General features: G+C 40.7%; 1 protein-coding gene and 1 pseudogene across 1 annotated transcript; both read right to left on the reverse strand.

The window, feature by feature from the left end:
* Window positions 1-207: 207 nt before the first annotated feature.
* Window positions 208-377, reverse strand: LOC102283678 (small ribosomal subunit protein uS14-like; annotated as a pseudogene).
* Window positions 378-9,508: 9,131 nt separating this feature from the next.
* LOC138989473 (olfactory receptor 6E1-like) lies at window positions 9,509-10,486 on the reverse strand. Its single transcript, XM_070378487.1, has one exon. The coding sequence runs from the start codon at window positions 10,484-10,486 to the stop codon at window positions 9,509-9,511; it is 978 nt and encodes a 325-aa protein (XP_070234588.1).
* Window positions 10,487-14,492: the final 4,006 nt, after the last annotated feature.

Below are 14,492 nucleotides of genomic sequence, written 5' to 3' on the forward strand. Positions count from 1 at the left end.
ATACACATGTAAGAATTTCTCCAGGGTACCTGCTGGGTTTGGTGGTTTTAGTAGGTTATGGGTTATGCAGATCTTCAGCTTCTTTAGATAATATGAAATTGTATCAATTTATTTATTTTTGAAGTTTTAAAAACTTTTATATGCAAAGCGCTGGTATTGTTTCTGCATAAGGTAGCTGTGCTGGATGATCCATTTAAAGAAGTTCAGTTAGTCCAACTTAATGAAGCCGATGTCTTTCGTGTACTGGCGGAAACTCTAGGGACACATATTGAGGCCTGTTTCTGGATCAGACCACGCCGGTTTGAGCAGACCTGGCAAGAGTGAGAACCCTGGCCGAATTGTCTCAGATGGCTCCAGTAGAGCTGCTGGTGATCCATGTTATTCTCTTGGCTTCAACAAGGCTGAAATTGTACCAATTTATAATCTCACCAGCAATTTATGAGAGGTGACATCTTAATAATAATAATGTTTTGCAATTCATGAGTGTATTTCTCCTTTTATTATTAAAGCCTTTAATTTTTTCTCAGTGGTTTTATTGTTTTCAGGCTTGCATATTCAAGTCTTAAAAATCTTTTGTTAATTTACCCCTTCAAGTATTTCATATGTTTTGGTGTTGTTGTAAATTTTTTTTTAATTCAACTTCTAATTGTTTATTGCTAGCATATAAGGTAGTATCATAGGCTTCTCTATAAGGGCTTCCCAGGTAGCTCAGTGGTAAAGAATCCACCTGCAATGCAGGAGACGTGGGTTAGATTCCTGACTGGCAAAGATTCAGTGGGGTCCTGAGAGTCACATAGGACTTAGTGACTAAACCACCATGACCATATGATTCCCCACAAAAATCTGGTATTCTACAACCTTACTACATTTATTCATTAATTCTAGGAACATTTTGGGGTAGATTCCTTAGGATTTTCTACATAGATGATTATGTCATTTGCAAACAAAGACCATTTTACTTTCTCTCAACCCTCCCTCCCTCGTGTGTTTTTTTTTCCTTTTTATTGAGGTATAATTGACAATATTGCAAGGTATTTAAAGTGTACAGAGGTGATGATTTGATAGATGTGTATACTGTTAAAGGATCCCCCCCCCCAGAGTTAATTAACATATTCATCACCTTATATATTTCCCTTTTTATTGGATGAAAACATGTAAGTTCTACACTCTTCAGTCAGTTCAGTCGCTCAGTCGTGTCCGACTCTTTGCGACCCCATGAATCGCAGCACACTAGGCCTCCCTGTCCATCACCAACTCCCGGAGTTCACTCAGATTCATGTCCATCGAGTCAGTGATGCCATCCAGCCATCTCATCCTCTGTCGTCCCCTTCTCCTCTTGCCCCCAATCCCTCCCAGCATCAGAGTCTTTTCCAATGAGTCAACTCTTCGCATGAGGTGGCCAAAGTAATGGAGTTCTACACTCTTAGCAACTTTCAATTACACAGTATAGTGTTATCAATTATATTCACCCCATTATATTAGATCCTCATACTTTATTCATCTTATAATTGAAAGTTTGTAGACTTTTAGCATGGAGAAGGCAATGGCACCCCACTCCAGTATTCTTGCCTGGAAAATCCCATGGACAGAGGAGCCTGGTGGGCTGCAGTCCATGGGGTCGCTGAGGGTCAGACACGACTGAGCGACTTCACTTTCACTTTTCACTTTCATGCATTGGAGAAGGAAATGGCAACCCACTCCAGTGTTCTTGCCTGGAGAATCCCAGGGACAGGAGAGCCTGGTGGGCTGCCGTCTATGGGGTCACACAGAGTCCGACATGACTGAAGTAACTTAGCAGCAGCAGCAGCCTTTTAGCAACCTCTCCCTATTTTCTCCACCTCAGCCCCTGGCAACCACTTTTCTACTATCTGTTTTTATTAGTTCAACCTTTTTTTTTTTTTTTTTAAGATTCCACATGTAAGTGATACAATGTAGTGTTTGTCTTTGTCTGGCTTATTTTACTTGACATAATGGCCTCCAGGTTCATCCATGTTGTCAAAAATGTCAGGATAAAGGCTGAATAATAGCCCGTTGTTTATATATGCCACATTTCCTTTATTCATTCATCTGTTAGTGGACATGTAGGTTGTCTCCATACCTTGGCTGTTGTGAGTATGCTACAGTGAACGTGGGAGTGCAGATACTTTTGAAACAACGATTTTTGTTTCCTTTGGTTCTGTATCTGGAAGTGGGATTGCAGAATCTTATGCTAGTTCTATTTCTTGAGGAATCACTGTGCTGTTTTCTGTGTGATAGTACTGGTTTACATTCCCACCAACAGTACACAAGAGTTCTCTTTTCTCTGCATCTTTGAGAGCATTTGTTATCTCTTTTCTTTATAGTGAGAGGCATCCTAATAGGTGTGAAGTGATACCACATTGTCTTTTGATTTGCATTTCCTTGATAATTAATCACGTGAATCACCTTTTCAGGTGCCTGTTGGCCATTTGTGTGTCTTCTTTGGAAAAATGTCTATTCAGGCCCTTTGCCCATTTAAATTGGATTGTTTATCTTTTTTGCTATTGATTTATGACTTCTTTGTATATTTTGAATATTAACCCCTTATCAGGCATGTGGAATCTTTAGTTGTGACATGTGAACCAGGGTTTGAACCTGGGTCCCCTCCACTGGAAGCACGTTTTAGCCCCTGGACCACCAGGGAAGTTCCCGTTTTGGTAGTTTGTCTTTTCAGAAATTTATACATTTTATCTAAGTTGTTAAAAACATTACCATAAGTTGTTCATAATGTTCCATTATTACTTTTTAATGCCTAAGGAATCCATAGTGGTGTCTACTCACTTGTTCCCCTTATTGGTAATTTGTGTCTTCTGTCCTTTTCCCCCAACACCCTCTCAACCCCAAGTCCAGATGAGCGACTGTTCTTCCACAAGTTCCTGTAAGTATCTCAGAATTGAGATTTGCTTGGCTTCACTGGTCTGATTTTAGTGATATGGCCATTCCTGAGCCAATAGCCATGGTCATGCTCTAACTGGTTGGGGATGACATCATGCCATGTCAGTTACATGAACTGAGAGGGGAGAGGGGCTTTATTAAGGTCAGGGACCTACTACTTTAAGAATGGGAAATAGATTTCAGGCAGATAGTTCAGTCCAGTTCAGTTCAGTTGCTCAGTTGTGTCCGACTCTTTGCGACCCCATGAACCACAGTACGCCAGGCCTCCCTGTCCATCACCAACTCCCGGAGCCTACTCAAACTCATGTTCCTTGAGTCGGTGATGCCATCCAACCATCTCATCCTCTGTCGGCCCCTTCTCCTCCCGCCTTCAATCTTTACCAGCATCAGGGTCTTTTCCAGTGAGTCAGTTCTTCAAATCAGGTGGCCAAAGTATTGGAGTTTCAGCTTCAGCATCAGTCCTTCCAGTGAATACTCAGTATTGATTTCCTTTAGGATGGACTGGTTGGATCTCCTTGCAGTCCAAGGGACTCTCAAGAGTCTTCTCCAACACCACAGTTCAAAAGCATCAGTTCTTCTGCGCTCAGCTTTCTTTATAGTCCAACTCTCACATCCATACATGACTACTGTTTTTTTTCCTTTAACATAAAGAAGTCTAAAAATTTATATAGCCAAGTTTATAAATTTATGTTTATAGTTCTATTGAAAAAACTCTCTACACATCTTTTTTTTTAAAATATATATATATTTATTTGGTGTGCTGGGTCTTAGCTGTGGCACTTGGGATCTTTCATCTTTGTTGCCACTTGAAGGATCTTTAGTTGCGGTATGCAAGCTCTCTTTTTTTAAGTTTTTGGCTGTGCTGGGTCTTTGTTGCTGTGTGCAGGCTTTCTCTGGTTTAGGTGAGCAGAGGCTACTCTCTTTGTTGCTGTGCCCAGGCTTTTCTCTTATTGCTAAGCACAGGCTGTAGGGCATTGGGCTCAACAGTTGTGGTGTGCAGGGTCTAGTTGCCCAATGGCATGTGGGATTTTACCAGACCAGGGGTCAAACCCATGTTCCCTGCATTGGCAGACAGTATCTTAACCACTGGCCCACCAGGGAAGTCCCCTATGCATCTTTAATGAGATAATTTTTATCCAAACTTTCTTTTTCGTGGTTTATATCTATTTACTTAATTATCCTGAATTTATTTTTGTTTAAGATATGAGATTCAGAAGAGGCAATGGCACCCCACTCCAGTACTCCTGCCTGGAAAATCCCATGGATGGAGGAGCCTGGAAGGCTGCAGTCCATGGAGTTGCTGAGGGTCGGACACAACTGAGCGACTTCACTTTGACTTTTCACTTTCATGCATTGGAGAAGGAAATGGCAACCCACTCCAGTGTTCTTGCCTGGAGAATCCCAGGGACGGGGGAGCCTGGTGGGCTGCCGTCTGTGGGGTCACACAGAGTCGGACACGACTGAAGTGACTTAGCAGTAGCAGCAAGATATGAGATGAGGATCTAACAACTTTTTCTGCAAGGTTCTAGGTAATCCCTTCATTTATCTTCATTTATGCAGCTTATTCCTTCAGTAAAATATAGTACCCGACACTTAACATAGCACTTTATCAGGCCCTGAGCTAAGCATTCTGACATACATTAATAATATTTATAAGGATTCTATGAGGTAGATATATTATTATCTCCATATATATGTATGTTGTTGTTCAGTTGCCAAATTGTGTCTGACTCTTCATTACCCCATGATTGCAGCATGCCAGGCCTCACTCACTATCCCCCACCATCTCCCGGAGCTTGCCCGAGTTCATGTCCATTGGACTGGTAATGCCATTCAACCATCTCATCTTCTGTTGCCCTCTTCTCCTTCTGCCTTCAATATATATGATGCAAGAAGTATTGCTTATTTAAGCTCAAATGGCTAATAGGTGGGAATCTAAACCTAGGTGGTGGACTTCTAGTAGCTGTTCTCAGCCTCTCTTGCTGTATTACCTCCCCAAGTCCTTGATGTTCACAGCATGCCTTTGCAGCTAGAAATTGTCTGCTGTACCCATGCATATTTTTATTCCCACCAGTTAGCTTGTACCAAGAATCAGTTGTTTCCAAACCTTGATTTGATAATTGGACTTGTTACTATAATGACATTTTTAACTAAATAAAGATAAACCAATGAAATATGAGTATAAAAACAAAGCTATTTCTGCGAAAACAAAATTGAGTCTTTGTGAGAGATTCCATAAAGTCAGATAATGAAAAAAATTGTTGATTGAGGTGTGGGCAAGGACTGTGAAGACTGGCAACAGACAAACAAAATGCAAAAATTCTAGAATTCTGTTCACAGATGGTTTCTCTGGCATCTTTACAATTTTTGTACCACTGAAGCAAATCCTGAAATTTCATATTGTGAATGTGGTTTAAGCAAAAAAGACTACAACAATCATCATATTCATACTCAAAGAAAAGAATAGTTATAGGTTAGTGAATACATGTTTCTAGCTTTAATTTCAAATAAATATTTAAGGCATGTATCACTTTTTTTTTCCATTTGGTTTTTTTTAATATTTTATTTTATTTTTTAACTTTACAATATTGTATTGATTTTGCCATATATCAACATGAATCCACCACAGGTATACGCGTGTTCCCCATCCTGAACCCTCCCAGTACCATCCCTCTGGGTCGTCCCAGTGCACCAGCCCCAAGTATCCAGTATCGTGCATCGAACCTGAACTGGCGACTCGTTTCATATATGATATTATACATGTTTCAATGCCATTCTCCCAAATGATCCCACCCTCTCCCTCTCCCACAGAGTCCAAAAGACTGTTCTATACATCAGTGTCTCTTTTGCTGTCTCATATACAGAGTTATTGTTACCATCTTTCTAAATTCCATATATATGCATTAGTATACTGTATTGGTGTTTTTCTTTCTGGCTTACTTCACTCTGTATAATAGGCTCCAGTTTCATCCACCTCATTAGAACTGATTCAAATGTATTCTTTTTAATGGCTGAGTAATACTCCATTGTGTATATGTACCACAGCTTTCTTCTCCATTCATCTGCTGGTGGACATCTAGGTTGCTTCCATGTCCTGGCTATTATAAACAGTGCTGCGATGAACATTAGGGTACATGTGTCTCTTTCCCTTCTGGTTTCCTCAGTGTGTATGCCCAGCAGTGGGATTGCTGGATCATAAGGCAGTTCTATTTCCAGTTTTTTAAGGAATCTCCACACTGTTCTCCATAGTGGCTGTACTAGTTTGCATTCCCACCAACAGTGTAAGAGGGTTCCCTTTTCTCCACACCATCTCTAGCATTTATTGCTTGTAGACTTTTGGATCGCAGCCATTCTGACTGGCGTGAAATGGTACCTCATAGTGGTTTTGATTTGCATTTCTCTGGTAATGAGTGATGTTGAGCATCTTTTCGTGTGTTTGTTAGCCATCTGTATGTCTTCTTTGGAGAAATGTCTATTTAGTTCTTTGGCCCATTTTTTGATTGGGTCATTTATTTTTCTGGAATTGAGCTGTAGGAGTTGCTTGTATATTTTCGAGACTAGTTGTTTGTCAGTTGCTTCATTTGCTATTATTTTCTCCCATTCTGAAGGCTGTCTTTTCACCTTGCTTATAGTTTCCTTTGTTGTGCAGAAGCTTTTAAGTTTAATTAGGTCCCATTTGTTTATTTTTGCTTTTATTTCCAATATTCTGGGAGGTGGGTCATAGAGGATCCTGCTGTGATGTATGTCAGAGAGTGTTTTGCCTATGTTCTCCTCTAGGAGTTTTATAGTTTCTGGTCTTAGGTTTAGATCCTTAATCCATTTTGAGTTTATTTTTGTGTATGGTGTTAGAAAGTGTTCTAGTTTCATTCTTTTACAAGTGGTTGACCGGTTTTCCCAGCACCACTTGTTAAAGAGATTGTCTTTAATCCATCGTATATTCTTACCTCCTTTGTCAAAAATAAGGTGCCCCTAGGTGTGTGAATTTATCTCTGGGCTTTCTATTTTTTTCCATTTATCTATATTTCTGTCTTTGTGCCAGTACCCTACTGTCTTGATGACTGTGGCTTTGTAGTAGAGCCTGAAGTCAGGCAAGTTGATTCCTCCAGTTCCATTCTTCTTTCTCAAGATTGCTTTGGCTATTCGAGGTTTTTTGTATTTCCATACAAATTGTGAGATTATTTGTTTTAGCTCTGTGAAGAATACCGTTGGTAGCTTGATAGGGATTGCATTGAATCTATAAATTACTTTGGGCAGTATACTCATTTTCACTATATTGATTCTTCCAATCCATGAACATGGTATATTTCTCCATCTATTAGTGTCCTCTTTGATTTCTTTCACCAGTATTTTATAGTTTTCTATATATAGGTCTTTAGTTTCTTTAGGTAGATATATTCCTAAGTATTTTATTCTTTTTGTTGCAATGGTGAATGGAATTGTTTCCTTAATTTCTCTTTCTATTTTCTCATTATTAGTATATAGGAATGCAAGGGATTTCTGTGTGTTAATTTTATATCCTGCAACTTTTCTATATTCATTGATTAGTTCTAGTAATTTTCTGGTGGATTCTTTAGGGTTTTCTGTGTAGAAGATCATGTCATCTGCAAAAGTGACAGTTTTACTTCTTCTTTTCCAATTTGGATTCCTTTTATTTATTTTTCTGCTCTGATTGCTGTGGCCAAAACTTCCAAAACTATGTTGAACAGCAATGATGAAAGTGGGCACCCTTGTCTTGTTCCTGACTTTAGAGGAAATGCTTTCAATTTTTCACCATTGAGGATTATGTTTGCTGTGGGTTTGTCATATATAGCTTTTATTATGTTGAGGTATGTTCCTTCTATTCCTGCTTTCTGGAGACTTTTTATCATAAATGGATGTTGAATTTTGTCAAAGGCTTTCTCTTCATCTATTGAGATAGTCATATGGTTTTTATTTTTCAATTTGTTAATGTGGTGTATTACATTGATTGATTTGTGGATATTGAAGAATCCTTGCATCCCTGGGATAAAGCCCACTTGGTCATGGTGTATGATCTTTTTAATGTGTTGTTGGATTCTGATTGCTAGAATTTTGTTAAGGATTTTTGCATCTATGTTCATCAGTGATATTGGCCTGTAGTTTTCTTTTTTTGTGGGATCTTTGTCAGGTTTTGGTATTAGGGTGATGGTGGCCTCATAGAATGAGTTTGGAAGTTTACCTTCCTCTGCAATTTTCTGGAAGAGTTTGAGTAGGATAGGTGTTAGCTCTTCTCTAAATTTTTGGTAGAATTCAGCTGTGAAGCCATCTGGACCTGGGCTTTTGTTTGCTGGAAGATTTCTGATTACAGTTTCATGTATCACTTTTAAATTGATCTTCTGCTCTAACCTTTCCCCAGTAATGTACTAGACCCCAATCTTTTTTAAAGACAACAGTCTTCTATTGTGGTTAGCCAATAGTCTTGGCATTATTTATCCACTGGACTCTCTCTTTTTTACAGATTAGAAAGTCTACTTTGTTTTATTGTTATTATTTTCTTGGCCTCCCCATGTGGCTTGCTGGATTTTGGTTTTCTTTCCTACCCAGGGATCAAATTCATGCCTCCTGCAATGGAAGCTTGTAGTCCTAACTAGTGGACCACCAGGGAATTTCCTAGAAAGTCTACCCTAATCATCTATTAGATCTTTATGTCTAATCTGCATCATTTTTCTAGACTATCCAATTCCACTGTTCTATTTGTTTGTTCTTAAGTTAGTGTTTTAATACCTGACACTTTTTTTGTTCAATATTTCTTGGCTATTCCACCTCATTAATTTTTCTGGACACATACTAATTCTGAAGTTTATAATAAATGTATTCTCATTGAGAATATTTTCATTGGTTTTTAAAGGTTTTAGTGAAGAAGGTATGTTAAATTGTAATTTGAAATGAGGCCGGATTAAGAAACTCAGGGCAGTCCAGTTGTTAAGGACTCTGCATTTTCACTGCTGAGGGCCTGCGTTCAATCCCTAGTCAAGGAGCTAGGTAAGATTCCACAAGCCATGTGGCATGGGCAAACAAAACGAAACATACAAACAAACATGACAGCAGGACTTCCCTTGTAGTCCAGTGGTTAAGAATCTGCCTGCCAATGCAGGGAATATGGATTCTACCCCTGGTCCGAGAAGATTTCACATGCCACTGGGCAACTAAGCCTGTGGACTTTAACTACTGAGCCCAGACACCTTAGAGCTCTGCAATAGGAGAAGCCACCATAACGAGAAGTCTGACCACCACAACTAGAGTAGCTCCTGCTTGGTGCAACTGGAGAAAGCCTGTGTGCAGCAGCGAAGACCTAGTGCAACCAAAACCAAAACCAAAACCTGACAACAAGGAAACCAAAAAAACCACTGAGATACACTCTAGGATCAGAAAGACATACCAGACACAGTTGTGGTACACTGAGTTTTTTGTACTCTCTGACAAGATTGCATGAGCCAGTAAGAAACCACTGTAGATTATAGCATTTGCTAAGAAATTGGCTGAGAGGAAATGGTTCATGGAAATCGGGAAGCAGCAGTATTTGGAGAGGTTCAGGAAAGGAGCCAACTTTCTCCACCCTCTCAGATCCAGCTCCTATTTATGAGAGGAGCTTGTTAATTTGCTTGTAAAACACCTGCTTCACCAGTTTGTTCCTCAGGGTGTAGATGAAGGGATTGAGCACTGGGGTCACCACGGTGTTGAGCAAGGCCACCACCTTGTTCCTGTCCTCCCCCTGGCTGCTCTTGCCTGACCGGACATACATGAAGATGCAGCTGCCATAGACGAGAGAGAGAACAGTGATGTGGGAGGAACAGGTTGAGAAGGCTTTCCACCTCTCCTTGGCTGCGGGGAGGCGCAGGATGGTGTGGAGGACGTGGCCATAGCAGGCAGCCGTCACGGACAGAGTGCCCAGGAGGCTGACGTTGGCCAGGATGAAACCTAGAAGCTCGATCAGACTTGTGTATGCACATACGAGTTCCAGGAGTGGAAAGTTGTCACAGAAGAAATGATCAATGATATTGGGACCACAGAATGGCTGCTGAAATGTGAGGAAAGTTGGAATGATGATGATAAAGAATCCTGTGACCCATGAAGAAAGAACTAGCTGGACACAGACCCTTTTGCTCATGATGGTGACATAACGCAAGGGGTTACATATGGCCACATACCTGTCAAAGGACATCACTGCCAGTAGGAAGAACTCTGTGGTGCCCAGGAAGAAATAGAGAAAACTTTGTAGGAAACAGCCTTCCAGGGAGATGGTCCTGTTTCCAGTCAGGATGTTGGTCAGCATCTTGGGGAAGATGACCGAGGTGAACCAGATCTCTAGGACGGCAAAGTTGCGGAGGAAGTAGTACATGGGGGTGTGGAGGCGCCTGTCCATGAGGGTGAGGACCACGATGAGGAGGTTCCCCAGTAGAGTGAGCAGGTAGGTCAGGAGGAGCCCCAGGAAGAGGAGCATCTGCAGCTCACAGGCCTCTGAGAGCCCCAGCAGGATGAACTCGGTGACAGTGGTGTGGTTCCCCGTGGCTCCTCTGGCCTCTGCTGGGAATGCCCAATCAGTGGTGTGCTGCATCAAGAGTCGTGATGTTTTGGGGATCTGAGGACACTTGGAACTGAAAGGAAAGAGGGATTTTGAGCTGAAAGAATCCTTTATTTCTTCAACCTGCAAGTCTCTTTCCCTCCCTCGTCAGGCCAGTTGTCCAGGTCCCTCACTGAGTTAGCATCAAGTTACATACTTTGATTCAATTGTCTGGTATTCTTTGGGGAAAGTTTTGCCTTTACCAATTCTTTTTCCATTTTTCTTGTGTCTGTTAGGAAGTGTTTGTCCCTTTAAATCTTGATCAGATGATGGTTTTTTCCCCCCATATTTGTCCAAATGTTTTAAGTGGTCTCTCAAATAAAGTAAAATATTTCCTCTGCAAATCCTGTATCCATTGGTCACAGGCCTTTATCAAAAACACTAATGGAAAATTTCCTCTAGAACTTGTTACAGAGGCATTTGAGTTAGACTTCGTGTTTGTACCTGAGCTCCATCATTTACTAACTTGTGTGGGGCCAGTTCTCTAACTTCACCAAACTCTGCTTCTTCAGTGGGAATAAAACATGTATTTGAAAATTAGGCATCTTGGTTACTTTTTTGGGATAAATTCCTAAGTAATTGTAATGAAGAATAATAATGATAAATGCTCATATTTAGAATCATACATTGGTTCAATTTGAATTTTAGAGAATATGTCTTTATTTTGAATAATTTTTTTCTAGTTCTTACATTATGTAGCAGTGTCTTAACCAACTTCCCTGGTGGCTCAGACAGTAAAGCATCTGCCTACAATGCAGGAGACCTGGGTTTGATCCCTGGGTTGGGAAGATCCCCTGGAGAAGGAAATGGCAACTCACTCCAGCATTCTTGCCTAGAAAATCCTGCGGACGGAGGAGCCTAGTAGGCTACAGTCCATGGGGTCACAAAGAGTCGGACATGACTGAGTGGCTTCACTCACTTAGAGATCTGGAGAAAGAAGTAGGCATTCTTGCCATCGGTTGTCCTTTATAGAAATAACAGGTAAAGGCAAGCTTCTGTGAAGAAGAGCTGACTCTTTCTGAGACAGGAGCAGAAACTAATGTGATAAGCCTGCCTCAGAGAAATTATAACACAGTTCAGTATAGCTGTGTAAAATATGTATTTATATGGAGAAGAATTGGATGAGAACACAGGAAAATGAGCATAATTGCCATAATAGGATGGGAGGATGGCAGGTGATTTTTCTTCTGTCTCTTTATTATTTTTATTATCACTTATAAAGTAACTTAAATTCAAAATCAGAAAAGAAGCCAGCACAATGAGTCCATATGGACTAAGAGTTGGGTAAAAATTTTGAGAGAGACAAAGGGGAAATAAATGGCTGTCCGTGAACAGAGTGAAGGAAAGCCATGATGATTCTGTGAGCCATCAGCTGTTCTTGATCAGGATACTGAGAACGATGCAAAAAGTCAGAGAAGTGAGCTCTGCCACAGCCCGCCAGTGGACACCTGAAAACAGATGGCAGGCTTTCAGCCAGAGCATCCAGGGGAATCAGGGTCCCCTTCCCCACACCAAAAATTGCACCAATGTAGATTACCTCAGTAGATACTAGGTGAGATGCTCAGTTGTCTTCCAGGCAGTTCTCATGATGGGGAGACTCCTGGTTTTCACAGGAAACTCCCAACTCTGCAGTGTTGCCTGAGGAGCACACTTCTTGGGGGCTCACCAGAGATACGAAGTGAAGGACGCTCCAGAGCTGAAACATGATCTGCAGGTCATGGAACAAGCAGGTCCTATTCTCTTGTACACAGTACACGCAGGTGTCTGCAAATATCCATATTTTCCAACAACCAATCTCTCTTAAGAAATATTCTGTGACTCTCACCATCCACATATTCCAGTTGTCCTCAGAAAGTAACAATCTCTGGATATTCCCCAGAACTTCACCAGTTTCTCAGGAAGCTTCTATTTTTCTGATCCATCACCATGTCATGGACCACTTTCCTGGGGAAATGGATATGAAAACCTATCTAATTATTCTTCCATCCCTCATATAGTAAAGCAGAGACAGACATAATTAGATGCTGATTAGTTTAACTCATCTTCAGTTGGGCTTAAGAAGTTTCTGGCCCTTCCAGGAGTATGGTGTCCATAGAGAGTTCTGGGGTAAAATAATCGTGGCAGACTCTTTGTCTTGGACTGCCTGGGATTCTGTTTGGTCTCCTTGGAAGCTCAGAGATACAGAAGGTGCAGAGCTCAAACTTAACCAATCTAGAGATTCATGTTATTCTCTTACTGGTTGGAGCTCTGCTTCCCTGGAGATTCATTATCGTCAGTGGTAATAGGACCTAAGAAGGTCCCTTACCTCTTACTTTGTTCAATTTTGGGATTTAAAGTTTACTTTGTTTTGACTGAGAAGCTGCGAAACCTCTAATGAATTTTAACTGTAACAAAGAAACACAGTTAATAAAAAGTTCATTTAAAAACACAGTTAATTCAAAAAGTTTTGTGATGTGCTTTTGTGTGATAAGTATGGCTCTAGATGCCACAGATAGGCAGTATCTTGTGGGGAAGACAGAGATGAAATAATCAGATAAATATTAATTACTATTGTGATTAGTGTGTGAAAAAGAGCTCAGAGGATATCCTGAATCAGACTGAAGGATGATGAAAGGTATTCCTGATTGAGTTACATAAAGTTGTTGTTCAGTCGCCAGTCATGTCTGACTCTTTGTGATCCATGGACTGCAGCACCCAGGCTTGCATGTCCTTCACCAACCCCTCCGCCCCAGTTTGCTCAAACTCAAGTCCATTGAGTCGATGATGCCATCCAACCATTTCATCCTTTGTCGTCCCCTTCTCCTCTTGCCTTCAATCTTTCCTAGCACCAAGGTCTTTTCCAATGAGTCAACTCTTTGCATCAGGTGGCCAGAGTATTGGAGCTTCAGCTTCAGCATCAGTCCTTCCAATGATAATTCAGGGTTGATTTCCTTGCTGTCCAAGGGACTCTCAAGAGTTTTCTCCAGCACTACAGTTTGAAAGCATCAGTTCTTTGGTGCTCAGCCTTCCTTATGATCCAACTCTCACATCTGTACATGACTACTGCAAAAACCATAGCTTTGACTCTATGGATCTTTGTGGGCAAAGTGATGTCTCTGCTTTTTAATACGTTGTCTAGATTTGTCATAGCTTTTCTTCTAAGCAGCAAGCATCTTTTAATTTCATGGCTGCAGTCACCATCTGCAGTGATTTTTTAGTCCAAGTAAATAGTCTGTCACCGTTTTCTTTGTTCCCCATGAAGTGATGAGACTGGATGCCATGATCTTGTTTTTTGAATGTTGCATTTTAAGCCAGCCTTTTCACTCTCCTCTTTCACTTTCATCAGGAGGCTCTGAAATTCCTCTTTGCTTTCTGCCATAAGAGTGGTGTCACCTGCATATCTGTGGTTGTTGATATTTCTCCTGGCAATCTTGATTCCAGCTTGTGCTTCATCAGCCTGGCATTTCTCATGATATACTGTGCATAAAAGTTAAATAAGCAGGGTGACAATATACACTCTTCATGTACTTCTTTCCCAATTTTTAACCAATCCGTTGTTCCATGTCCAGTTCTAACTATTGCTTCTTGACTTACATACAGGTTTCTCAGGAGGCATGTAAGGTGTTGTGGTATTTCCATCTCTATCAATTTGAGACCTGAAGAATAAATTGGAGTGTGTGTGGAGGTGTAGGACCTTTAATTAATTAATTAATCATTCATTTAATAAATGTTTCTTGAGTACCTACTTACCTACTGTGTACTAGACTCTATACTGTGTACTGAAGATGACTATGAGTGGTGAACAAAACAGAGATGGTGTCCAGTCCCTGTTGAGCATCCTCTCTATTATGTGAATCTTTGTAAAAGGATGTTGAAATTGTGTTTGTCTTGGTCCTTGGGCCATTCAAGCTATAACTACTTTGTAATCCCACTTTCTTTGGTCACCGAACTATTCTGTGGATTGGAGAAAACTGGCTAATGTAACATGACTGTCAGAAATGGTATGAGTAGGAGCCAATGA

Source organism: Bos mutus, chromosome 10 (assembly GCF_027580195.1).
Source record: "Bos mutus isolate GX-2022 chromosome 10, NWIPB_WYAK_1.1, whole genome shotgun sequence".
NCBI lineage: Eukaryota > Metazoa > Chordata > Mammalia > Artiodactyla > Bovidae > Bos > Bos mutus.

Coding starts and splice junctions, on each gene's coding strand:
- LOC138989473 (XM_070378487.1), bottom strand. CDS start 10,486: ATGCAGCACACCACTGATTGGGCATTCCCAGCAGAGGCCAGAGGAGCC.